The 25,079-nt window shown below is 59.6% G+C and overlaps 1 protein-coding gene across 2 annotated transcripts; it reads left to right on the top strand.

The window, feature by feature from the left end:
- Positions 1 to 19,485, top strand: COL6A2 (collagen, type VI, alpha 2). 2 transcript variants are annotated; one of them, XM_008577985.1, is made up of 27 exons: positions 1 to 140; positions 243 to 841; positions 1,059 to 1,079; positions 1,973 to 2,038; positions 3,498 to 3,551; positions 3,644 to 3,688; positions 4,163 to 4,189; positions 4,423 to 4,449; positions 4,544 to 4,588; positions 4,938 to 4,991; positions 5,408 to 5,470; positions 6,171 to 6,233; positions 6,569 to 6,658; positions 7,304 to 7,366; positions 8,042 to 8,104; positions 8,314 to 8,376; positions 8,861 to 8,923; positions 9,305 to 9,355; positions 9,804 to 9,839; positions 10,118 to 10,180; positions 10,371 to 10,433; positions 10,565 to 10,600; positions 10,885 to 10,930; positions 11,053 to 11,205; positions 11,381 to 11,833; positions 11,950 to 11,988; positions 18,304 to 19,485. In XM_008577985.1, exons 1-27 carry the CDS (start codon positions 26 to 28, stop codon positions 18,900 to 18,902), a joined length of 3,060 nt encoding a protein of 1,019 aa, XP_008576207.1. In that variant the 5' UTR covers positions 1 to 25; the 3' UTR covers positions 18,903 to 19,485. The 2 variants fall into 2 exon arrangements, with proteins under 2 accessions (XP_008576207.1, XP_008576208.1); XM_008577986.1 differs by lacking the exon at positions 18,304 to 19,485 and adding an exon at positions 15,475 to 17,196.
- Positions 19,486 to 25,079: the final 5,594 nt, after the last annotated feature.

Here is a 25,079-nt window from a genome sequence, read left to right as displayed (position 1 = left end):
TTCAGGGTGCACAGGCACTGCCAAGATGCTCTGGGGTCCCTTCTCTGCGCTCCTGCTCTGGGGGCTCTTGGGGGGCCTCCACGCCCAGCAGCAGCAGATCATCTCACCCGGCACCTCTGAGAGAAACAACAACTGCCCAGGTACTCACATGTGGGCCAGGGCTGATCAGACCACTGCCTGCCCGGGGCTCCCCTCATGGCCCCTCGCTGCAGCAGGCACATGACAATCCCATGTCCCCCCAGAGAAGGCCGACTGCCCTGTCAACGTGTACTTTGTGCTGGACACCTCAGAGAGCGTCACCATGCAGTCCCCCACGGACAGCCTGCTCTACCACATGCAGCAGTTTGTGCCGCAGTTCATCAGCCAGCTGCAGGACGAGTTCTACCTGGACCAGGTGGCCCTGAGCTGGCGCTACGGCGGCCTGCACTTCTCTGACCAGGTGGAGGTGTTCAGCCCGCCGGGCAGCGACAGGGCCTCCTTCATCAAGAGCCTGCAGAGCATCCGCTCCTTCCGCCGGGGCACGTTCACTGACTGCGCCCTGGCCAACATGACGCAGGAGGTCCGGCAGCATGTGGGCAAGGGCGTGGTCAACTTCGCCGTGGTCATCACAGATGGCCACGTCACAGGCAGCCCCTGTGGGGGCATCAAGCTGCAAGCCGAGCGGGCCCGGGAGGAGGGCATCCGGCTCTTCGCCGTGGCCCCCAACCGGAACCTGGATGAGCAGGGCCTGCGGGACATCGCCAACACGCCACACGAGCTCTACCGCAGCAACTATGCCACGATGCGGCCCGACTCTACCGAGATCGACCAGGACACCATCAACCGAATCATTAGGGTCATGGTGAGCCCTGGGCACGGGGGACCAGAGCCAGCGCCCACTCACTGGCCAACCACTCCAGGCCTCAGTTTACCCCCCTGAGGGAGGAGACTGAAGGAGTTGAGGCCAGGCAGGTCCCATCCACCCAGGTACCCTGTGACCCCCTCCCAGACTCCAGGTATAACTGTGCCGGAGCTCAAGACTTGTGACTAACCCGGGTTTCTCTGTGTCTTTTCTGCAGAAACACGAAGCCTATGGAGAGGTGAGTGGCCCTTCCCATTCCTGCCACTCTGGCCAGAGCTGCCCTCTGGGCCTCTGAGGCGGGCCCAGCAGAGGTGATCGCACCAGCCACCAGCTCCTGGCACTCACTCCCCAGGCGGAGTGGACAAGAGGAGCAGCTTGATCCATTGAGTTTGGACCATGGGCTCCCAGCCAAAGCCAGGCCATTTAAACCCCCTGGGGGTCAATGTTAGGGTCATCCGCCAGCACACACGAAGTGAAGAGGTTGAGGGTCATGCCTCCAGGCTGGTGGGTCTGTCAACCCAGGACTCGCCACCCAAGCGCAGCTGAGCCAGGTCAAGAGGAGAAAGCAGGCAGCTGGTGGTATGCCCAGCTCAGGGACCACAGCCTCAGGGTCCTTGACATCCCCATGTCCCTGCATGTCGCCAGCTCCAGCTCCCAGGAAAGAAGAGCAGGCATCTGAGCTCTCTACCCTGGAGGCTCCCTTCCTTAATTCCAGCTCCCAGGAAAGAAGAGCAGGCATCTGAGCTCTCTACCCTGGAGGCTCCCTTCCTTAGAACAGCTGCTCACAAGTATGGTGGTTTGATCCGTGTATACAGATGGTGCCTAGTCAGTGTCCATGACTTGTTTGTCCTTTTTACTATTTGTCTTTGCTTAGCACAGTCTCGATTTTCCAAAACTTGAGGAGAACGCCTGACATAACCAAACTCCCCAGCTTATCCCCGGTGGGTGTGGGGCCTCCAAACACCTAGTGTGTCTGCCCCCTTGTCCCAGCCCTGCTGGTCCCCGCAAGCATTGCAGGGCTCCCTTTCTTCTCTCTGAGAGTCAGGGGCTACCTGTGTCCTGACCCTTGCCCCACCACCTGGGGGCTTTTCCTGCCATCTGACCTGAGGTCTCTCTGCTTTCTCGTTTCAGTGCTATAAGGTGAGCTGCCTGGAGATTCCCGGGCCTCCCGGCCCCAAGGGCTACCGCGGACAGAAGGTAAGATGCCCAGACAGCCCCGACCTCTCTTTGAACTCTGCATTTAAGGCCAGCTGTGCCTCAGATGGTCTGTGAACTTCTGACCCTGGAGAAACTAAGATTCAGTTTTTGTCCACTTCCTTTGAAATGGCATTTTGGAAAAGTAGAAACGGTTTTTAAATTACTAAGATATGCCATTAAAACATTCTTGTAAACAAACACACTCAAATAAAACATGAGATGCATTACTGTCAATAATATGATTGCTAATCAATACAAAGCACCATTTTTGTAGTTCATTAAGTACATTTTAGGAAATCTGATTTGAATGGTAATACGTTTTCCTAACAACAGAGACACGTAAAATAAAATCCTTCCAAAACTCACTGCCAGCGTATCTGAAGCTCCAGTAGTTCATGTCTGTCAAAAATTATAAAGAAAGGCAAAGGAGGGGAAAGAAACTTCTAAGGAGATGAGACAAGGAATTTAAAATACTGTTACAGAGGATGTTGTTACTAAGTAGCTTCATGTTTTCTTTCTTAATTGAATGAGAACTACCCAGACCCGTGTGTACCTGGATGCGCTATCTCCAGGACGAGACATCTCCAAGGCCTCTGGCCAGACCCTTCCCCTCCTGCTTTGGCTCCTCTCCGTCCTCGCAGCAGTGCCCACCCTGCCACAACTGAGAATGAATTTGCCACTGGGACAGCCTTGGCTGCTCACAAAAGTGCAGTGACCCCATCCTGGGGATGGGGGCCGCTGGAAGCTGCCATAGGAGTCACCGTGGTTGGAGTCTGGGGGCAGCAAGGGTAGCAGTGACCGCAGTGGACACCAAGATGCAAAGGGGACCCCAGAACAGGGCACAGTGTGACCTTCTAGAAGCTTCTGACCCCACTTTCCTCTCTCCTCTGATCTCTCAATTATTCCCCTTTCCTCTGCCCATTTGCATTTAAATTGGAAGCATATTATTAAATAGACACACTTATTTAATAAAATTCTACCTTACAAAGTTAAAGTTTTAATTCCAAGGGAGTGTAACTTTTTTATGGATTTCTGAAGCCCTGATCTGTCAAAAGTTACTCAGATTCCCCCCTCCTGGGACTAGAGGAATTAATGTCCCAGTGAAAGTGACCCAGGCATTTGTGGAGAACAGAGCCCCATGTCAGCCGTGGTCATAGCCACTGGGTGTGGAAGGGAACCCCCTGCCGGTTGCCCCCACCCCCAGGGGGCTGCTCTGGCCCTGTTTGCAGGCAGCTTCGTGGAAAGCTGTCCATTGGGGCTCAGAGAAACAGGATCGGGACAAGCCTGGTCTGATGGGGGCCAGGCCCTCAGGGGCAGCTGTCCCAGCTCTGAGATGTCTGCACCTGGCAGAAGCAGCCTTCCCTGTGCCACTCTGACAGGACCTGTGATAGAGTCTCCGTGACCCACCACCCCACCCTGCCTTTTTTGGTTTACCTTTTTCTCTGTTGTCTGCTTTTAGGGTGCCAAGGGCAACATGGGTGAGCCAGGAGAGCCTGGACAGAAGGGCAGACAGGTGTGTGTCCCCCCACTCCCCACCCCCCAACCCATCTGTTGGCCCCATGCCCAGGGCAGGTTCACATTATGGCCCCTTATTTTCTTCCACAGGGAGACCCAGGCATCGAAGGCCCCATCGGATTCCCAGGACCCAAAGTGAGTTGGCGGCTGGGGGGTACTGGGGACAAGCCCAGGGCTTCTGGACTTTGGGGGAGGCTGGTGCGGGACCCAGTGCTGTCTGGGGCAGGCCCCTCACCCCCACCCTCCCCTGCCCCTGCTACCAAAGAAGAAAAGCATCCCAACAGTCTGAAGGTCACCTCAAAACCCAGCCTCCGGCCTGACCCCACATCCAGCCTCCTCCACCAAGCTCTTTGTTTAGAATCCACATGCCATTTCCAGTCGCTGGACAGAGCCCCCCATATGCCCTCTCAGCCTGCAGGGTCCCGGAGGGTCGTTCCCTGTTTCTCAGTTCAAGACCCACCATGATGCCCTGTTCTCTCCCACATGCCATTTCCAGTCGCTGGACAGAGCCCCCCATATGCCCTCTCAGCCTGCAGGGTCCTGGAGGGTCGTTCCCTGTTTCTCAGTTCAAGACCCACCATGATGCCCTGTTCTCTCCTTCTGCCCTAGGGTGTCCCTGGCTTCAAAGGAGAAAAGGTAAGGTCCTGATTGTGAACCTCCTGGACCCAGGCTCATCCCAGCGCATCTGTAAGAAGCCTGTCAGTCACTCCTGGCAGGGACAGACCTGGGCTTCTGTCAGTGGTGGTTTTGTTCTGGGGGTTCTTCAGGACTTGTGTTTGGGCCAAGGGCTTTGACTTGCACCCCAGACACAATGATGTCCGTGATGCCAAGAGACTCAGTCTAACTGGCCTTGCTTTCCTCCTGCACAGGGTGAATTTGGAGCTGATGGACGGAAGGTGAGCCGGGCTGGGCGGGAGGGCACCCCACCTTTCTGCTGCTTGGAGGGGACAGAATGGGCGCTAACTGAGTCTTTCTCTCCTCTCTCTCCAGGGGGCCTCTGGCTTGGCTGGCAAGAACGGAACCGATGGACAGAAGGTAGAGTGAGCCTCCGTCCCATCACCAGGCCTCTCAGGGATGTCCCAGTCTGCCTGGCAGAACCCCCAGATCTGTCCTGGCCTGGCCTGACCAGAAGTTCACACACACGCGTGTGCACACACAAGCACACACGGTGGGGGGCACTCCGATGCTCGTGCACCCTGCCGCGTCCCGGAGACTCACTGTGCCTCCCAGAGCTGGCTCCAGGACACCTGCCGTGGAATCGCGTCCCCACCCCGTGTGCCCTGACAGCGCATCTGGCCCCGCCTGCACTGGCACCTCCCTCCCTGGCCGTTAACGGTCCCAGAATCCTGCCCTGATGCATCCTCTGTCTACTGTTCTCCTCCAGGGCAAGCTGGGGCGCATCGGGCCTCCTGGCTGCAAGGGAGACCCCGGAGCCCGAGTAAGCACCTCCGCCATCCTCCTTAAACCTCAGCAGGCAGGGAGGGCAGCCGCCAGCTGCCGCGGGACGCTGACCATCATCTGAGCTCAGATCCTGCCCTAGACCAGCCCCTCCCCTGCCTGGCCCTGACCCCAGCCCAGGGTTCTCGGGGTCACAGCGTGACGGGACACCCATAGGAGCTTCCAGGTTGTGGCCCTGAGACCCCAGCGTTCCTGGAGCTTTGGAGCCGTTGGCTGCTCCTTTTCTGGGCTAGGGGCCTTGAGGTGCAGGTGGGAGGTACCTCCGAGGCCCAGATAATGGGGACTTGCGGCCCCTGCTCCACTGTCAGCTGGCCCTGGCTCATGGGGAGAACTAAAGCTGACCCAGGGACAGCCCTGGCAGGAGCCACAGGACACCACCCTCACCTTCTCTCTCAGGGCCCTGACGGTTACCCAGGGGAGGCAGGGAGCCCGGGCGAGCGAGGAGACCAAGGAGCCAAGGTAGGGACCTCGCCAGGTGCGGCCGGACAGACATGCTGGGCCTCTGCGGGCGTGGACAGCCCAGCAGAGGGCGCCTGGACCCCACATCTGGTCAGGCAGGAGCAAAGGGCCATGGGGTGCCCAGGGGCCTGTAGGGTGTCCCCCCAGCCTTCACCAGCTCTTGCCCACTCAGGGGCTGTGCACTGGCACCTGGGGCAGCTCTATGGCAGCCCAAACAGGCCTCGGGAGCAAGTCCACCTGTCCTCAGACCAAGCCACCAGGAGCCCCAGCCGAGACTTTGGGGTGCTCCCTGAGGGAAGGCTCTCGGCGCCCTGGGGGTTCCACCCTCTTAGGCTACCTGAGGTGTCACTTTGTCCCTAGCTGCTCCAAGACCCTTGAGAGACAGAAAGAGCAGCCTTTCCTACAGGAGGCCTCGCACTCAGACCCAGTGCTGCCACTTCCTGTCCACCTCCCCTTGGACCCCAAACCCCTGTCAAGGAACAGCATCTGATAGTCACCTGTGCAGCCGCACAGGGATCCTGCCCTGACTCGTGCTCGGCTAAAGGCTGGTGCAGAGGCTCTGTTGGCAGCCCTGCTGGCGCCTGGCACCCCGGGGCTCCGCAGACCTGGGAGGAGGCGCATGCCCCCAGCCCGCCCCCAGGGTCCTGCACCTTGTGTCCCTGCTTCGCAGCAGAGGGCTGATTTCTGCAAACCCTTCTAGGGGGACGCTGGCCGCCCAGGACGCAGAGGGCCCCCAGGGGATAGCGGGGCCAAAGGAAGCAAGGTGAGGCCTGCACCTGTGTCTGCGGCAGAGCCCAGGCACGCTCGCTGCCCCTGCGGGGATGGACGGCTGCACTGCTCCCTGTTCTCACCAAGGGCTCCCCACTGGGCCCCACAGTGTGGGGTGGGAAGGACTGGCTGTGTGCGCCAAGCACAAGCAGCCCCTCTGACGGGTGCCTCCTCATGAGGCTGTCCCAAATGCTGAGGGGCACATGCGGGCGCCCCCCACACCCCAAGCAAACAGGCTCCACTGGAGGATGGCAGGGGCTGGCTGGGTGTGACTGTTCCTCTCGGCCGCGGTCCCTGCTCCGGGCACAGCTGGATATTCTCCCTCGGCAGGGGTATCAAGGCAACAACGGAGCCCCAGGAAGTCCCGGCATGAAAGGAGCCAAGGGCGGGCCTGGGCCCCGCGGACCCAAAGGCGAGCCTGTGAGTTCACACTGGCCCCCACAGGCACCTGCAGAGCCTGGCAGCAGGTTCCAGAAAGGGCCGTGGGTGAATGGCACTTAGGTGAATGGCACTCAGGAGGGGCTGGACCTGTGTTGGCCCCAGGGCTGAGCGTGGAGATGAGGCATGTGGGGTGGTAGGGCAGTGGAGGGCACAGGTCGCACACAGCGTCCCACACCAGCTGACCCCGGGGATGTCCTGCCACAGGGCAGGTGGGGGGGCAGTCCCACAGCTGATTCTCCAGGTGATTCCCACACAGCGCAAGGATGAGACCTGGCCTGGGAGGAGACCCAGGCTGGGTTCCAATCAGGCCAATTAGATGTCAACCTGTCCGGGACGTACCTGGCCAGGACCCCCCCATCCCCCATCATTCCTAAATCCTCAACTGAGACAAAACTGACCTGAAAAAGAACAAGGGTCTAGGACAGAGCCCCCAGGTCCAGGCTGAGGCCATGGAAGGGGCCAGGCCTCAGGGTCCCCAGACTCCAAAGTCCTCCTGGGGGGACAGAGTGTCAGGTCTCCAGAGCAGCCAGCGTGCCCCACCCCCACTCCCGGAGGCTCTAGGCTTGTGACTCACGAGGGCTTTGGGAGCAGCCCCTCCCCCACCAACATGCCTGTTCTCTACAGGGGCGCAGAGGAGATCCTGGAACCAAGGGCGGCCCTGGCAGCAATGGCCCCAAGGGAGAGAAGGTGAGCCACCAGCGTGGAGGAGCTGCAGTGGAGGGCACCACTGCCATGTCTGCATCTGCACCCAAGCCTCAACCCCAGACCTGCAGCCCCTTCCCCCTTCTCCCCGCTCCATGACTTCAGAGGCCTCAACCATCTAGGGGGTGTCATGCATACAGGGTCTAGGAAAACGGGGGCAGACAGCGGGATCCCCACTCTCAGCTCCCCACTGCAGGGCCTGGAGGTCACTGCCCATCCCAGGCACACCATCATAGCTGAGCAGGCTGCGTACTGCCCAACCCGCAGTGCCCCCACCACAGACACACACCCCACAGCTGTCACAGCTCTCAAAGAGGATGCTGAAGCGGCTTTGTGGCAAAATCTACGGCCACCAGTTCCCTTCAAGATGAGGGTGAAGGGGCTTCCTCCCCTCAGAGGTGGGTGGGGTCCCTACCCATGTTGTGTGTGGTCTCAGTGGGACTATAAGGCCAGGTGGTCAGAAGTGGTGGCTGCAGGCACAGGGGGCCGCAAGACACTGCTGTTCCAACGTCACTCTCCACACACGGGGTCTTCCTCACCAAGGAGCTAAATGACCCCCTCCCATGACCCCCACCCTGCACACCCCAACCACACCACCTCTCAGGTGGGATGCAGACCCAAGTCCCCAGCTGAGACCCAACTGGGCCTCTTTTCTCGCAGGGAGACCCTGGCCCTGAGGGGCCTCGGGGTCTGGCCGGAGAGATCGGCAGCAAAGGAGCTAAGGTAAGCGGGAGGGACCCACTGCTCCTCCCGCCCCACGCCCGGAAGGGTGTGGTCGGAGCTGAGGGCCAGGCTGGGTCAGGACTCCTGGGGGGCAGCGGGGGCCTGGACCTGCTCCTCCCCAGACCCTGCTGACCTCCAGGGTTAGTATCGGGGTTTTGGGGTGCCACCGCCAGATGAGAGGCCCCAAACCTCCTCCCCTTTCCTTCCAGGGAGACCGCGGCTTGCCTGGACCCAGAGGCCCCCAGGGGGCTCTTGGGGAGCCCGGGAAGCAGGTCAGTAGCAGGATGCCTGGAGCCCTGTGGCTGGGGCTGGACCCTCTGCCCTTCAGCCTCAGGGTCACTCCCCTATGGTGTCCGTGGTGAGACAGGCTGGCTGCAGTCACTGTCCAGGAGCAAACCCGGGCAGCAGGACCAGGGGCCAAGATCTGCCCCACCACCTGCCCTGCGTACCTGTTTCCATCCCCAGCCTCAGCCCCTGTCCTGCCCTGGAGGGCTTTCCTGGGGCACCTTGCCCCACCCAGGTGGGGGTGGGGGTGGGGGTGGGACAGGGTGGGGGACCTGGGGGCCTGGACAAGCACATGAGGAGGAGCTGGGACCCTCAGGCCCTCAGGAGGCTCTGCTTGCATCCCCCACAGGGCAGCTCAAGGAGCTGGGGGCCATGCTGCCTAATGGTCAGAGCTGGAGGGGGTGAGGCACTTGACACCTGGGCAGTTGGTCCCCATCTGTGCTGACTCCCTGATTTCTCTCCTGCCCTCAGGGATCTCGGGGAGACCCTGGTGATGCTGGGCCCCGCGGAGACTCGGGACAGCCAGGCCCCAAGGTACAAGAGGGTGCTGGCTTCGGGGAGCCTGCGCCTCTGTCCTCAGCTGCAAAGTGAGGCTGCTGGGAGCAGGCCCAGCCCAGCCCTGTGGAGGACACGTTGGAGCACCAGGCAGCCCCCTCATCCTTCTCCCTCAGCACCCACCCTCGGATGGGGGTGGCATGTCCTTTCCGAGGCAGGGCCCTGAGGGGTGGGCGGCCACGCAGGAGGCCGTGTGTCTAGGCATCATCTCTCCATGTGTGGGCAGTGGCTCCTGGTCCTCTCTGCACATAGAGCCCCCAACTCAGACATGGGAAGGGCAAGTTTGGCCCCGTGTGCCTCCCAAGCCTCAGCCCCACCCCGTCTTCAGTTCATAGCACCCAACTCAACCTCTTCTTCCAGGGAGACCCTGGCAGGCCTGGATTCAGCTACCCAGGACCCCGAGGAACACCCGTGAGTCATGGCGTGGGACGGGGGCTCCCAGGAGGGGGTGGACGTTGTCAGGAGAGCGCAGGAGGTCCCCAGCTGCTCGCTTGAGGCCTCCTCTTTGGGAGAAAGTGTGAGGCTCCTCCTACGGGATGGGGAGGAGAAGCACAGGGGTCACTCAGGGCACAGGCAGGTCTGGCCAGCCACCGGGAGACACCATGAGGTCAGTGGCCTCAGACCTAGCCCAGTGTCAGGAACAGAGTGTGGATCAGAGCAGGCAGGCAGCCTGGCGCTCAGCGCAGGTGTGCGTGAGCATTTCTGAGACTTCTGTAACCAAGACCACTGGTGAGGAAGGCGGACGGGCTGCAGGAAGTCTCCAGCTCCCGGGGCGTCCACTTCCCCATCCCGGGCTCAGAACCAGGGGTTGGAGCGTTGGGTTGTGCATGAGTCACCCTGACCTTTGATTGCTTCACAGGGAGAGAAGGGCGAGCCCGGCCCACCTGGACCCGAGGTATGTGCAGGCCCTGCGCCCACCAGAGGGGGGTGGTGGTCTGTGCGTCCCCCAACTCCCTGCTTCCCAGGCCTTTGCCGGCTGTGGTGGCAGCAGAGGCCACATCCTAGTCCCTTTCAAACCAGAAGTCAGGGCTTTCCTGAAAAACCACATAAATGTTGCCACTTAATAGACACTGAATTGCCAGACATGCGCTTTTCCTGATGGAGAGCACGTCCACCTAGGAGGGTCAAGAAACAAAGACCCCTCTGCTCGGCTAACGTGTGTTCCTCCCACAGGGCGGCCGGGGCGACTTCGGCATGAAGGGAGCGCCTGGGAGGAAAGGCGAGAAGGGAGAGCCTGTGAGTGCCCGAGAGCCCACCTGAGAAGGGGCGGCCGGGCTCGGGGCCTCACCCCCACCCCAACCCCAACTCCCAGCAGCCTCTCCTCACTCAGGCAGGGGCCGTGGGGTGGGGGGAGAACAGACTCCCCCACGTGCAGGGACCCTTCCCAGGGTGGTTGCTGAAGCCACCTGCCCTTGCTCTTTCTCAGGCGGATCCTGGTCCCCCTGGTGAGCCGGGCCCTCGGGGGCCAAGAGGAGTCCCAGGACCCGAGGTAGGCCAGTCACCAGCCCTTGCCCCTCAGACCAAGATCCCCGCCAGCCAGGCCAGCCCACCATGTGCAGTGGGCAGCAGCCTGGGGACAATGTGGCCCTGCCCAGCCTCATGGCCATCCTCCCTCCCCAGGGTGAGCCCGGCCCCCCCGGAGACCCCGGCCTCACGGTAGGTGTCACATGGTGTGAAATCTGCATCCTGGCTTGGAAGTGTTGTTTTTTCTACTAAAACCCAGAAACCAAGGGCGGGAGGGGGGGCAGTGCTGAGGTCAGAGGTCAAAGTAGGGGAGGGTGGGACCCCTGCCTCCTTCCTGCGGCTGCACTCCTCACATGGACAGGGACGTCTGCCCCATGTCCCGGGCAGGGGGCTCTGTGGAGACTTCCCCAGGCCTGCTGCCCTGGCCCTGCGGGGGTCTGCTCACCGGGCCTGGGCCACAATGACGTGTCTTGCAGGAATGCGACGTCATGACCTATGTGAGAGAGACCTGCGGGTGCTGCGGTGAGTGTGCCCACACAGGTCCAGGGCCCACCAGCGGTGGAGATGCTGAGTGCATCTGGGGGTGGGGGTTTCTCGTGGCCCCTCCCCCAGCACCCCCCCGCTGATGCCGTCCCACCCCCCAGACTGTGAGAAGCGCTGTGGAGCCCTGGACGTGGTGTTCGTCATCGACAGCTCCGAGAGCATTGGCTACACTAACTTCAGCCTGGAGAAGAACTTCGTCATCAACGTGGTCAACAGGCTGGGCGCCATCGCCAAGGATCCCAAGTCAGAGACGGGTGAGCCGCACCGCAGAGGTGTGGGTGGGTGGTCTTGGCACAGCAGGGCAGGGAGATGGGGGAACGCAGAAGTCAGATGCCCCCTTTAGAGAGAGCTTAACTCTGAGCGGTTCCGAGACCCTGCATTTGAGGGTGGGCTTCGGCCATGCCCTCATGCTGCACACGTGGTCTGCAGGGACCCGCGTGGGCGTGGTGCAGTACAGCCACGAGGGCACCTTCGAGGCCATCCGGCTGGACGACGAGCGCATCAACTCCCTGTCCAGCTTCAAGGAGGCCGTCAAGAACCTCGAGTGGATCGCGGGCGGCACCTGGACGCCCTCTGCCCTCAAATTCGCCTACAACCAGCTCATTAAGGAGAGCCGGCGCCAGAAGACCCGCGTGTTCGCGGTGGTCATCACAGACGGGCGCCATGACCCACGGGACGACGACCTCAACCTGCGGGCACTGTGCGACCGTGACGTCACGGTAACAGCCATCGGCATCGGCGACATGTTCCATGAGAGGCACGAGAGCGAGAACCTTTACTCCATCGCGTGCGACAAGCCACAGCAGGTGCGCAACATGACACTCTTCTCTGACCTGGTGGCCGAGAAGTTCATCGACGACATGGAGGACGTGCTCTGCCCGGGTGAGGGCGCTGGACTCACAGCGGGGGCTGGAGGAGGAGCCCTCTGGGAAGGGGCTGGGGCTGGCACAGAGGGGCTGAGACTGACTGTGGCCCCCGGCCCCGTTCTTCTCTTCTAGACCCCCAGATCGTGTGCCCAGACCTCCCCTGCCAAACAGGTAACACCAGAGCCCCTGAGCCCTCCACCCCAGAATGGCAGAGCAGCCCTGGTGTCCTTCCTCTCACGTGGCCAGGACTGGGGTGGAGGGATTTGTGGGGACCCCTGAGGTGGTGCCACTGTGGGGCCGTTCCTCAGTGGGACAGCCTTGAGATTTGCATCCCAGGAGCCTGAGTACAGTAGAGGAGGGGACTCAGGGAGGGGTGCTCCTGGCGTTGCAAGGATGGCATCGTGAGCCCTTTGCCACCTCCAAAGTGGTGGGGCTAGTACTGCCCATGGCACTCAGCCGCTGGTCTTGAAGGCGGTTCCACAGTCCAGGGAGGCCCAGCCGTGGGCCTTGCGGTCTCCCCACCTCCAAGAGAGACGCGCACACCAGGGCCGTCCAGCTCCGCGGGCTGAGCTGTGCACTCGGTCGTCAGGAGGAAGCGCGGGATTCGGTAAACAAAATAGCCGACTTAAAACCATCCCAGAGGCCACAGTGCGCACTGACGCACCTGCTCCACCCCTGTCTGCCTCAGCGCTGTTGTCTCTGGAGCAGAGGCCAACTCACTCGCGGGAGCCTGTGTCCCACACAAGGCTGTATTTGTGGCCCATGTGGCTGCGAGGCTGGAGCTAGGGGAGCCCCAGGGCAGGTGCCCAGGTCTGGGGAGGGGGAAGGAGGGGCTGGGGGACATCATCCGCATGGCACTGGACACTGTTGCTGCCTCGTCCACCACAACTACTGCACAGTGACTGGGTCCCAGGGGCTATGGGGCCCACAGGAAGGGGCTCTAGGGGCCTCAGGAGCTCAGATCCCCCTCGGGGAGCCCTGTCCCCTCCCAGGAGCATTGAGGTAGGAACCTGGAGCCAGCTCTAGGAGGTGGGGCTACCATGGAGACAGGGTGGGGTAGACAGGTCCAAAGTGGGGGACCACAGTTGGCAACCCTGAGAACACGCGTGATCTGGGTTTGTGCTCAGGTACTCCGGGAAAGGGCTCCTCGTGTGGATAAGTCAATCCTGCTGAGCATATCACAGGCACTGAGACCACCCAAGAGAGGGAACTATGTGGATTTGGTGTCAGGTCCCCAAACCTATTCTGACAAAGAACTTTCCCAGAAAACACCACTCGTGGTTGTACCCCAAGGCCACACTACAGCAGGGGTCACCCCAGGAGACACTGGAGGCCTGCCCTGGGCCTCAGCCGCCCTCCCACACAGAGTTGGCAGCTATCTGGTGCTCAGAGACACCCAGAGCCCATGATGCTGGCCTGAGGGCATCTGCCCTCATCTCTGCCAAAGGTGAGGGGCTGGGGTCTGCACTGAGACCCCACCAACCATGGCCCCCTCGTGTCCTGGATCCGAGGCCCTGCAGTGGGCTGCAGCGTCTGTGCCTACCCTGCAGGGCACCTGAGTCCTCCAGAGCCAGCTGGGTCTATGCAGGGTGGGGGCGTCCATGCTGCCACGTCAGCGCCATACTCAGCTTGACCATACCCTGGCCCTGGTGCTGAGACCCAGCCTCCCCACCTTGCTCCGATCCGAGGCCCTGCAGTGGGCTGCAGCGTCTGTGCCTACCCTGCAGGGCACCTGAGTCCTCTGGGTCTATGCAGGGTGGGGGCGTCCATGCTGCCACGTCAGCGCCATACTCAGCTTGACCAGACCCTGGCCCTGGTGCTGAGACCCAGCCTCCCCACCTTGCTCCTGAGCATTCTGTAGCGTCTTTATCAGGTGGGGAAGAGCCCCTCCCCCTGCTCTGCTGAGACTTTTTATAACGAGTGTGTTGGGCTGTGTCACACACTTTTTCTGCGTCTGCTGATGTGATCACGTGGCTGTTCTTCTGTGGCCTGTTGATGGGGTGGATCACAGCCGTTGATCTTCGAAGGTTGGGCAAGCCTTGCATGGCACGATAGATCCTGCTTGCTCGGGGTGTGTCAGTCTCTCAGGATGTCACTGGATCTGACTGGCTGGTATTTTGCCAGGTATTTTTGCGTGTTTGTGAGAGATATCGGTCTGCATTTTTCTTCCTTGTGATGCCTCCGTCTAGACTTGGAGTCAGCGTGACGCTGGCCTTGGGTCCGCAGTGGCTCCTGATGGGTGGCTCACCCAGGACGGGAGCCTGGGACGAACAGTTTCCACCTCTCTGGGAGCAGGCAGCCTGCTGGAGGTGGTGAAGGCGGGTAGGGAGGAAACGGGGATCTTGGCCCCCTGGTCTCCCCTGAAGCTTCCAGAGGCCCCTTTGGAGACCCCTCCCCTTGTGCTGCAGCTCCTTAACTACCCTCTTTGCTAAACTTGCAAAGCTCATCCTCCTTAAAGCTATTTGAAATTTCAAAGTAAATTAGACCTTGTGACTAGAGGAAGTAAAGCAGATGTGACTGTAGAGCCGGGACTTCTTGTGACTTCTTGTGACTAGAAGATGCCGGGACGAGCATCTTCTGCGGCATTTCTGGGCTGCAGATGGTGCTGGGGGAGCCATGCGCCCTGACCTGGCCCTGACCTCCTAGGCCCAATAGCCCCATCCACGCAGAAGTGCAGCCACCTGGGCTTGGACACCTGGGATGGTGTCGATGTGTCGAGAAGCAAGCAAGGCCCAGGCACAGGCTGGAAAAATGGATTTTATTCAGGAACAACAATGGCAGGAGGGAGAGACTCCAGCGTAATGGGAGCAGGCTCAGCTCACAGGAGACGTTTTAGAGGCGGGTCTGCCTGGGGAAGGCACTGGTCGCTGCAGTGGGGCCTCCTGGGTTTGCTCACTGGTGCTCACCCGGGGGAGAAGCAGAGAGAGAGCTGTGAGCCTGGGCACTCGCATCTCAGAGCTGCTCTCAGATCCTGGAGGAGACAGTTGTGGGAGGCTAAAGAGTCCTATCTCAAAGGGGCAGATAAAGGGTTTAGAGCTGCAGGCTTTCCCAGGCGGGAAAAGGATCACGTTTAAGGGGGCCTGGGGTCTTCTGGGGACAGGGCCTTGAGCTGCTGGAAGCCATGCTAGGGTTTGGTCATGCTTCTCAGTGCAGGGTTTGGAGCAAGCCATTTTGTTTTTTTTGTTTGTTTGTTTGTTTGTTTTCCTTTTTTTTTTTGTCTTTTTTACTGACTGGTAACGGGATCACAACCCTTGGTGTCACGCCCGCACCGCGCTCAGCCAGTGAGCGGGAACCGGTCTCCACATGGGATCCGAACCCTCGGCGGGAACGCCGCCGTGCTCTCAAGCGGCGCACTCTCCAGTGCGCCACCGGGCCGGCCCAAGAGCAAGCCATTTTGTGACGAGAGTTTTTCTTAGGGTCTTTGGTGTCCCTGGAAGGTGCTGTGTGCTCCAGTCTCCTGGGCAATGTCGCTTGCTGCCAGATTCCCAGCCCCCCACCCCACCTCCTGACGAGGCCATGGCACGGGCCCCACCGCATCTGCTTGGCATTTCCGCCGTGCTGCCCCTCCTGGGGCCTAACTGCCACTCCTCGCTTTGGTCCTAACTTGGTCACACCCACCCAAGCCCCTTAAAGTCTTCTCTGGACACTCCCTTGCAGATGCACCACGGCCAAGCGGCGAGCCCCTGGTCACCTTCCTCCGCACGGAAGAGGGGCCGGATGCCACCTTCCCCAGGACCATCCCCCTCATCCAGCAGTTGCTAAACAACACGGAGTTCACACAGGACCCTGCCGCCTACACCCAGCTGGTGGCCGTGCTGGTCTACACCGCCGAGCGGGCCAAGTTCGCCACGGGGCTCGAGCGGCAGGACTGGATGGACCTGTTTATTGATACCTTTAAGCTGGTGCACAGGGACATCACAGGGGACCCTGAGACCGTGCTGTCACTCTGCTGAAGCTGGGGCCCCCGCGCATGCGTGGAAATGTCAGAGCTGGCCCCTCGCCCCACTGTGTGAGCTTCGCAGGGCTACCTACCACAAACGGGGGCTCAGGACAGCAGGGCATTACCCTCCCACAGTCTGGAGGCCGAAAGTCCAGAATCAAGGTGTCATCAGTGCTGGGCTCGTTGCAGAGTCTGGGGGCGAGGGTCCTTCCTGCCCCCTCCAGCTCCCGGTGGCTGCCGCATTCCTAGGCTTGTGGCCACATGGTTCTAGTCTCTGCCTCATTTTCACATGACGTTCTTCTCTTGGTGTCTCTCTGTGTCCTCTCTGGTTATTAAGATGCCAGCCATTGAGTTTAAGGCCCACCCTAAATCCAGGATGATCATATCTCAAGAGCTTAACTGAATCTCACCCGCAAAGTCCTCCTTTGCCAGGCATCCTTCCCAGGCCCCAGGGATGTCTTGGGGGTCGTTGTTCAGCCGATCACACCCCCACAGTCCAGCTGAGCTGTCAGGCATTTGGGGATGCTGGTGAGGGAGGAATGTGCCATGTGCTAGGGGATGTCCCCCTGCCTGGTTCTGGTTGAGCCTCAGAGATGTTCCCAGAGGCTGTGACAGCCTGGCTGCAGGTGTCGGCTTTGACTCTGCATGCAGTGACGTGTGTGCTCATGACCCTCAGGGAGCTGCAGGGAGGTGACTGGGGGTTGGGCAGCGATGGCCCTTGTGGGGACCTGGTGGTCCTGATGCCAAGATGCATTGGAACCAGCATTGCACCCATTAGGGAAAACTGCCAGGGCCACGACCACCATACCCCAGTCCTCCGGCGTCTTTTTCCTTTCACCCAACCTCTGGGTATCCACAGACATGGGAAGGGGGCGGCAGGGACGACCCATCGCCAAGACGCAGCCCCCTGGAGCCAGCTCTCTGAGTGCAAGGAACCTGTTCGGGGCCTGGGCTGCGTCGCTGCTCCTGCCTGCGCATCCCTCCGGCTCAGGGTGGGGTCGTTTCTCCAGGGCAGGGGCGGGCCACGCTTCCTGCTGTGGGGGATCAGCGGCAGGAGCAAGGACCCCCCCAGTAGGACAGAGCAGAGCCCGTGGCCTCCCTGGTCACCAGCCCTGTGGGTGTGGGTGCACTGAGGAAAACTCCCCCAAACCTCCGCCCTACTGCAGGTCTGTCCTGTGTTTGTGGTGACAACAGTGAACATGTCTGTTGACTCTTGGGCTTGGGAAGTCCTGTGTTGCCTGAGAACTCACGGGGCACTTCGGCAGGCCCCAGCCGCAAGTCCCCAGACCCAAAGCTGCTCTTTCTTTGCGCCAAATAAGCTGCGTCGTCAATAAGCTTGCTAAAGAAGAAAGCTGTCCACCCACGAGCGCCGCCCAGGGCACGTCTGCAGGTGTGGCGAGGGGGCCGCAACACTCTATAAAACCTGAACGTGTAAAGTGCATGCGTGGCTGTGGTCAGTGGCGTGCTGGGTCTTCTCGCCTGCCCTGGGTTGAGCTGTCGAAGACACCTGAGGGGTGAGCACCTGGCCCCAGGGGTGGAGGTCCTCGGTCAAGCATGCCTAGGGTCAGAACCCTGCTTCCAATGGGAATCCCAGGGTCAGCATTCCCAGGCAATGACCACGTCTGGGAAGTGGGCTGAGGACACCCGTGGGGGGCCAACCTGTCCCCTATCTCAGCAGCCAAGGTCCTGGGCAAGGCTGTAGAGGGAGGGCCCGGCCCTGCCACATGTCCATGGTGTGTGGGTGAGCAGCATCCCAGCCCATGGTCTCTGGCCCCACGTGGTGCCCACGTGTATAGTGGGTGGCCTCTCCTTGGCCCTGGCTGCAGCCCCCCTCCCACGCTGTCCAGCATGTCCAGGGCTGGTGACCGCCCAGACAGGAGAGGGGTTGGACTGCACCTATGCCCACTGCCCAGTGAAGCCATGGCCAGTCACCGAGGACACAGGCTCCTCGTCTTTCTGGGAGAGATGTGGCCCGGCCAGCTTCAGGGCTGGAGGGCAGCGGTGCAGGCAGGCAGCCCTGAGATGGGGTGAGTGAGGGGGTCACAGCAGGAGGTGTCAGCACCAGGGTCTTTGTGAGGCCCCTCCCCCACACACAGATCATGGTTCTTTTGTGAGTAGTAAATTCTTGTGCCAATAGAAGGTGCTTTTATGTGCCTGGAGGATGCCAGCCTGAGCCAAGATGGTGCTTAACAGGTGGAAACTGGGCCCCCTGGCCTCTGATGGGGCCTCCAGCCCTCGGGTTTAAGGCCATTTCCTGGTGGAAGGACAAGCCAGGGAGACACTGGTGGGTCCTAGGAGATGGGGTGACTCACCGGCCACATGCCTGGTGGAGCTTTGGCGGGTGCCTGGCTGAGGACTCCCACACCTGGGGCCGCTCTGATGGGGGCTCCCGCCAACTGTGACTTTGGGTCCACGGGTCCAGTGGGTGGGGTGTGTGTAAAGGGAGGGGCGCCAGGTGTGGCAAGAGCGGGCATCTGTCACCCGGGGTCCTGCCCCGGCCGCCCCTCAGGCCCCAGCCTGCACCCACTACGAATCTCACCCCCCAGAGCTGTACGTGGCCCAGTGCACGCAACGGCCTGTGGACATCGTCTTCCTGCTGGACGGCTCTGAACGGCTGGGTGAGCAGAACTTCCACAAAGCCCGGCGCTTCGTGGAGGAGGTGTCACGGCGGCTGACGCTAGCACGCCAGGACGACGACCCTCTCAACGCCCGCGTGGCCCTGCTGCAGTATGGCAGCCAGCGTGAGCAGCAGGTGGCCTTCCCGCTGACCTCCAACCTGACGGTCATCCAGGAGGCACTGGACGGCGCGCGCTACCTCAACTCCTTCTCTCACGTGGGCGCAGGCATCGTGCACGCCATCAACAACATCGTGCGGGGTGCACAGGGCGGGGCGCGCCGCCACGCTGAGCTGTCCTTTGTGTTCCTCACGGACGGCGTCACGGGCAACGACAGCCTGGAGGAGTCAGTGCACTCCATGCGCAAGCAGAACGTTGTTCCCACTGTGGTGGCTGTGGGCAGCGACGTGGACATGGATGTGCTTACCAAGATCAGCCTGGGTGACAGTGCTGCCATCTTCCGCGAGAAGGACTACGACAGCCTGGCCCAGCCCGGCTTCTTTGACAGGTTCATCCGGTGGATCTGTTAGCGTCCCTGCCCCGCTGTGCCCGCCGAGGCCCCTCCGCCTGCCCATCTACAGCCCCTTGTCCACCTCCTGTCCATGGTGCTAACCAGACCCAGCCCAGCTGGTCCAAGCCAGACTCCAGACTCAGGGTCTCTCCCACTAGCCGGAGCGCCTTCTCACAGGGTGGAGGCCGGTCTCACTCGGAGGAAATCGGGAGGGGGAGGACCCCACACCCAAGGCCTACCTGCCCTCCTCCAGCTCCCCCCTGAGGTCCCCACGGCCCCTGGCAGCCCAGATAGCTGAGGCCCCCTGCCCAGCTCCCCATCCTCCCACGCCCCGCCCTCAACTCCCTCCACCGGCCCTGGAGGCTTCCAGATGCCCACTCTCCAGGGTACACCAGGCCTCAGACGCGCGACAAGCCACCCGCTGTCCCAGCCCCTTGGCCTCCCGTGCTCCTGCCTCACCCTGTGCTCGGCACCTGCCCCGTAGCCCCTCGCGAAGGCTTTCTCCAGCCACACCAGCCCTCCAGGACTCTGAGCTCACCAGAGCGGCCCTGGGCATCCCTGCGACGCACACACCCCACGGTCCAATAAAGGCTTGAACTGACTCCTGCTTCCAGCTCCTTAATGTCTGTGCCCCACAGGGACCCCCCACCCCAAATGCATCTCATTATGTTCTCCTCCAGCTGGCTGAGGGTACAGGGATGCTCAACCCTTCACACACCAACCAGGACTAGCCATTTCCCATGTTCCCTGGTCCCCCTCCCCTCGTAGGGGCAGGCATTGCCTGGAGGTGCCAGCCATCCCCACCGTCCCCAGGTGTGTAGACTGGACAGCCTCAACCACAGAATCCACCCTGGCCAGGTGGCTTTGGGCTGTAATTGATGCTACTTAATCAATGAACTCTCTCCCAAACCAGCACCAAAGTGCTTTAAGAATGTTTCGTAATTTGTGTGAGGATATTTTGTGAATAGACAGATGATTGATAGATGACAGACAGACAGAGATATTCCATTTCTTATTTTATTGTCTCTGCAATCTCAGCAATTTTTTGATGTTCAGACTACCAGGTCTCCCGGGCTCTGGGAATTGCCCTGTTGACCCGAGGGCTCCTGGGCAGATGCTGCGCTCCCACTGTGCATCAGCTCAGCTGCACACAAGGCACCCTGCACCGAGTGGCCTAAACAACAGGATTTATCATCTCACGGTTCTGAAGGCTGCAATCCAAGATCAACGTGTCAGCAGCCACACTCCCTCTGAAGGCGCTGAGGGAGCATCTGTTCCAGGCCTCTCTCCAGTTTCTGGACGTCCTTTGGCTTGTGGCAGCGTCACTCCAGTCTTCATGTGGTGTTCTCCCTTGTCCAGAGTCCCCTTTTTATGAGGACACCAGTGATGCAGGATTAGGACTCACTCCATGCTATCAGTAGGACCTGATCCTAACTAACTACATCTGCAAAGACCCTGCTTCCAAATAAGGTCACATTCTGAAGGACTGGGGGTTAGGAAGTCACCATGTGAATTTGAGGGAACACAGTTCATCCCATCACATTCTGGTAACTGTTTGTCCCCTTTGGGGGATGAGTGACTCTTTTTTTTCATACTTCTACCTCTCTGTCATCTGACAACTCAGCCTGCAGCTGGTGGGGAGGACGTCGATCATTTTCTCTTCCTCTGCCCTTTCTTCTCTACCCGCAAAGAACCATGCAAAGTGTCTGCAAGAGAACGAGAAGAGACCCACCTGCCCCCTAAGCCCCTGCACCTGAGCTTCAGGCCTCATCACTGTGCTCCAACTGGGAACCTCCCGGGACAGGCAGTTGGAGGAAGGAAGAGCCCCTCAACCCTGCTCCACCCACCAGAGCATAGCCCAAAGCATCCTGCAGAGGGTCCCGCTGGAGGGAAAAACCCTGTCTGTGATGCAAGCCCCTGGGTGTGCAGCCTCTGACCCTGGCAGGGTGGGAACACAGTCCCATGGGAAAAGACTTCAGACACCGGTGAGGGGACATGTGGGGTCCACTCACCAACATCCCCTAAAAAAGGTCTTTACCATTGTCTCTTCACCTACTATCCCACACCAACATACCCACCCAAATGTCGCCTCACCAGTATCCCATCACCAAACTCCTCTCAACAACGTCCACACAACACCCCTCTCACAACATCCCCTCACAGATAACACAACACCAGCATCACCATACAAACATACCCTCACCAACATTCCGTAACCAACATCCCCACACCAACATCCACACACAAAAGTATACCCAAACCAGTCTGCACAGCATTCCTGCACAAACACACCAACATCCCCACACCAACATCTCCCAGAAATATCACTTCACCAACATTCCAGACTAGCATTGCCAGACCTAAATCCCACACAAATGTCCCCTACCACTATCGCCTCACCAACATCCCCACGCCAACAAACCCTAACCAAAATTCTCTCAAAAACATCCCCATACCAACATTTCCAATGAACAACCCACACCAACATCCTTTCACCTAAATTTCCTTACCAATACCCCCACAACAGCAGCTCTCACCAGCATGACCACGTGAACATCCAATCACAACATCCCCTCACCAACACCTTCTCACCAATATCTGCCACCTAAATTTCCTTACCAATACCCCCACAACAGCAGCTCTCACCAGCATGACCACGTGAACGTCCAATCACAACATCCCCTCACCAACACCTTCTCACCAATATCTGTACACGAACATCTCACCAACATCTCATCAACATCCCCAACCAACATCACCAAACCAGCATTCTCACCAACATTGCCAGACCAGCACTCCCACACCCAAACTCCAGACAACACCCATCACCTCACCAAATCTCCTCACCAACCTCCCTCCACCAAATACTGTAACCAAAATTCTCTCACAAATACTCCCACACCAACATTTCTAATGAACAACCCAAACCACCAATTTCACACAAACATCCCAGCCAACATCAACTCACCAACATTTCCTCACCAGAATCCTCCCACAAACGTCCCTGTACCAACATCCCCAACCAACAACACACAATCATCCCTTCACTCACCACCATCCCCTCAGCAACATGCTGTCATCAACATTTCCAAACTGACATCCCCACACCAACATCTTGCCAACATGACCTCACCGACATCCCAAACCAACATTTCCTGACCAACACCCCCTCAGCAACACATCCCCACACCAACACTCCCACACCAATCCCTACACCTTCGTCCCCTCACCAACACCCCATACAATCTTCCTTCATCAACATTGCTCTGCTCACTCGGTCCCATCACTAATCTGCCCTCAGACTGTCCAGGCACGGCTGTGGGCAGCAGGTTTTCCATCCTGCACAACACTGAGCAGGGAAGAAGCCAGTCCTTGAGGAGAAAAAGGCTAAAGCAGGGATATTTTCAGGCTCTCTTGGGGCTCCCAGCTCTGTCACACCTCTGCCACTGTCTTCTTTCATAAAGGTGGGGACAGCCCATTTTGGAACCATCACATTTGTGACCTGTTTATAAGAACGGCCCCGTCCAGATGCCACCCCCACACACTCTCCCAGGGAATGTGCTGCAGTGTCCCAGAGCCCCACCTGTTTCCCGTTTGGACGGTCTATCCAGTGACCAGTGGGAGCTGGGTCAGGGGAAGGTCAGTGTGGTCAGGCAGGCTGTCCAGTCTCTGGTCTATCTGGGGGGAACCGGGGGAAGCCGTGTCCCTGGGGAGGGCAGGTCCTCTGAGCCACTGCTGTGCAGCTTCCAGAAGGTGAATCACAAAGACACACACACGGGTGCTGGGGCAGGGGCCAGGACGGGAATGGGAACACGACAGGGCTGGAGATGGGCCTCCTCTGCCCTCAGTCGGAATTGCAGCTCAGGAAAGAAACTTGGGCATTGAATTAGTGGTCCCTCATCATGGCTGTCCCCAAGCCCCCTGGTCCCCTCCCCAGATCCCTCCAGGATGCAGCAAGTCTGAGACCAGAAGCTCCAATTGGGCCATGACGAAGGACTCCTTGGGCCCCAGGGGTGAGGGCATCAGTGGCCCCGCCAACCCTCCTCCAGGGCATCTCTGTGCCCCCCACCCCACCCGGCAAGCACACCTCCTTCATTGTGCTGGGCCCTGCCCTGCAGTTCCCTTACCAGCCCGGCACCCTCTCCTCCCCGTCAGAAGCTCCCTTCTAAGTGAGCCCACGGGGAGTGTGTGCAGAGATCACGTTAGTTCCCAGATGCCCTCGCCCTCACCCTGAGGAGGGGGACAGACCCAGGTCACAGGGGCCTGGGGTCCCCAGTGCCACCACTCGGGGCCCACGTCCCAGCTGTGAGTGGCATCCTTTGTGGCTGTCCTGAGCCTCAGCCTCCCGTTCATGACACGGGTGTGGGACCTCTGGGAGCTGTGGCTGGGCTGGAGGAGTGAGCCACACACACAGGTGGGGGCCCCACTGCCCCACTCAACCCACAGCCAAGCACGTGGGATTGGGGTCAGCTCCTGGAGCAGCTGTGAGGCAAATGGTGCATCATTTCCTGATGTCTTGATCAGACCATGAGGGGGTCCTGAAGCTTCGGTTCAGGGTATGACCCCCACTGACCTGTGCAAGCTGCACGGAGGGTCAAGGAGAACCCCAGTGGTATGTGCAGTTATGAAGAGTACTTGAGTATGCTTGCTGCAAGCAAAGTCAAACCACATGGGAGGAAACGAAGTAGAGGTAAGAGGGACAGTGACCCTGCACCCCCACACCCCTTCCCAGAGTTAACCATGGTTAGGGGCCTTCCAGTGTGTCCCGTGCATTTGCACATACACGTGCATGCACACACACAGACACACACCACACGTGCACACAGGCATTGTGCACTGTAGTGGATTGAATTATGTCCCCCCAAAACTCATTTAAGCTTGAATTGTGTCCCCACGTTTCATATATTAGAAGCTTAATCCCTACCGTGACTGTTAAGAGGGTGGGAAATCCTATTATGGTAATTGAAAGGTGGAGCCTTGAAGAGGTGATTGGATCATAGGACTGTGCAGTAGTGAATGGGTTAATAATAGTGGTCAGGGGTGTGGTTCTGAGGGCTTTAAAAGAAGAGGACAGTCTGTCTCTCTCTTTCTCTGCTTCCACCATCTTGCAATGTGAGACCCCCTGGGTCACTGTTGCCACCACCAGATGGACTTTGGACTTCCCAGCCTCGGAGACTGTAAACAATAAATTTTGTTTTTCTTTATAAATTACCCAGTTCAAAGTATTTTATTATAAGCAACCTAAAAAGACTAATACATGCACATACACACGAGTGCAGGCACACACACACACACCACACATGCACACAAGCGTGCACACACACGAGTGCAGGCGTGCACACAGACACACACGCACACAAGCGTCGTGCACACACACGAATGCAGGCATGCACACAGACACACGCACACAAGCATCGTGCACACACACGAGTGCAGGCGTGCACACAGACACACGCACACAAGCGTCGAGCACACACGAGTGCAGGCACACACACACACCACACATGCACACAAGCGTCGTGCACACACATGAGTGCAGGCACACACACACACCACACATGCACACAAGCGTCGTGCACACACACGAGTGCAGGCGTGCACACACACACGCACACAAGTGTCGTGCACACACACGAATGCAGGCGTGCACACAGACACACACGCACACAAGCGTCATGCACACACACGAGTGCAGGCACACACACACACCACACATGCACACAAGCATCGTGCACACACACGAATGCAGGCGTGCACACAGACACACACGCACACAAGCGTCGTGCACACACGACTGCAGGCACACACACACACCACACACGCACACAAGCGTCGTGCACACACACAAGTGCAGGCGTGCACACAGACACACGCACACAAGCGCCGTGCACACACACGAATGCAGGCGTGCACACAGACACACACGCACACAAGCATCGTGCACACACACGAGTGCAGGTGTGCACACAGACACACATGCACACAAGCGTCGTGCACACACGAGTGCAGGCGTGCACACACACCACACACGCACACAAGCGTCGTGCACACACGAGTGCAGGCGTGCACACACACCACACACGCACACAAGCGTCGTGCACACACGACTGCAGGCACACACACACACACACACGCACACAAGCGCCGTGCACACACACGAATGCAGGCGTGCACACAGACACACACGCACACAAGC

Source organism: Galeopterus variegatus, unplaced genomic scaffold, assembly GCF_000696425.1.
Source record: "Galeopterus variegatus unplaced genomic scaffold, G_variegatus-3.0.2 Scaffold1614, whole genome shotgun sequence".
NCBI lineage: Eukaryota > Metazoa > Chordata > Mammalia > Dermoptera > Cynocephalidae > Galeopterus > Galeopterus variegatus.
This window is presented reverse-complemented; position numbering and strand designations above follow the sequence as displayed.

Coding starts and splice junctions, on each gene's coding strand:
- COL6A2 (XM_008577985.1), top strand. CDS start 26: ATGCTCTGGGGTCCCTTCTCTGCGCTCCTGCTCTGGGGGCTCTTGGGG. Junction 4,190..4,422: donor CTGGCTTCAAAGGAGAAAAG/GTAAGGTCCTGA, acceptor CCTCCTGCACAG/GGTGAATTTGGAGCTGATGG. Junction 11,834..11,949: donor GGAGGACGTGCTCTGCCCGG/GTGAGGGCGCTG, acceptor CTTCTCTTCTAG/ACCCCCAGATCGTGTGCCCA.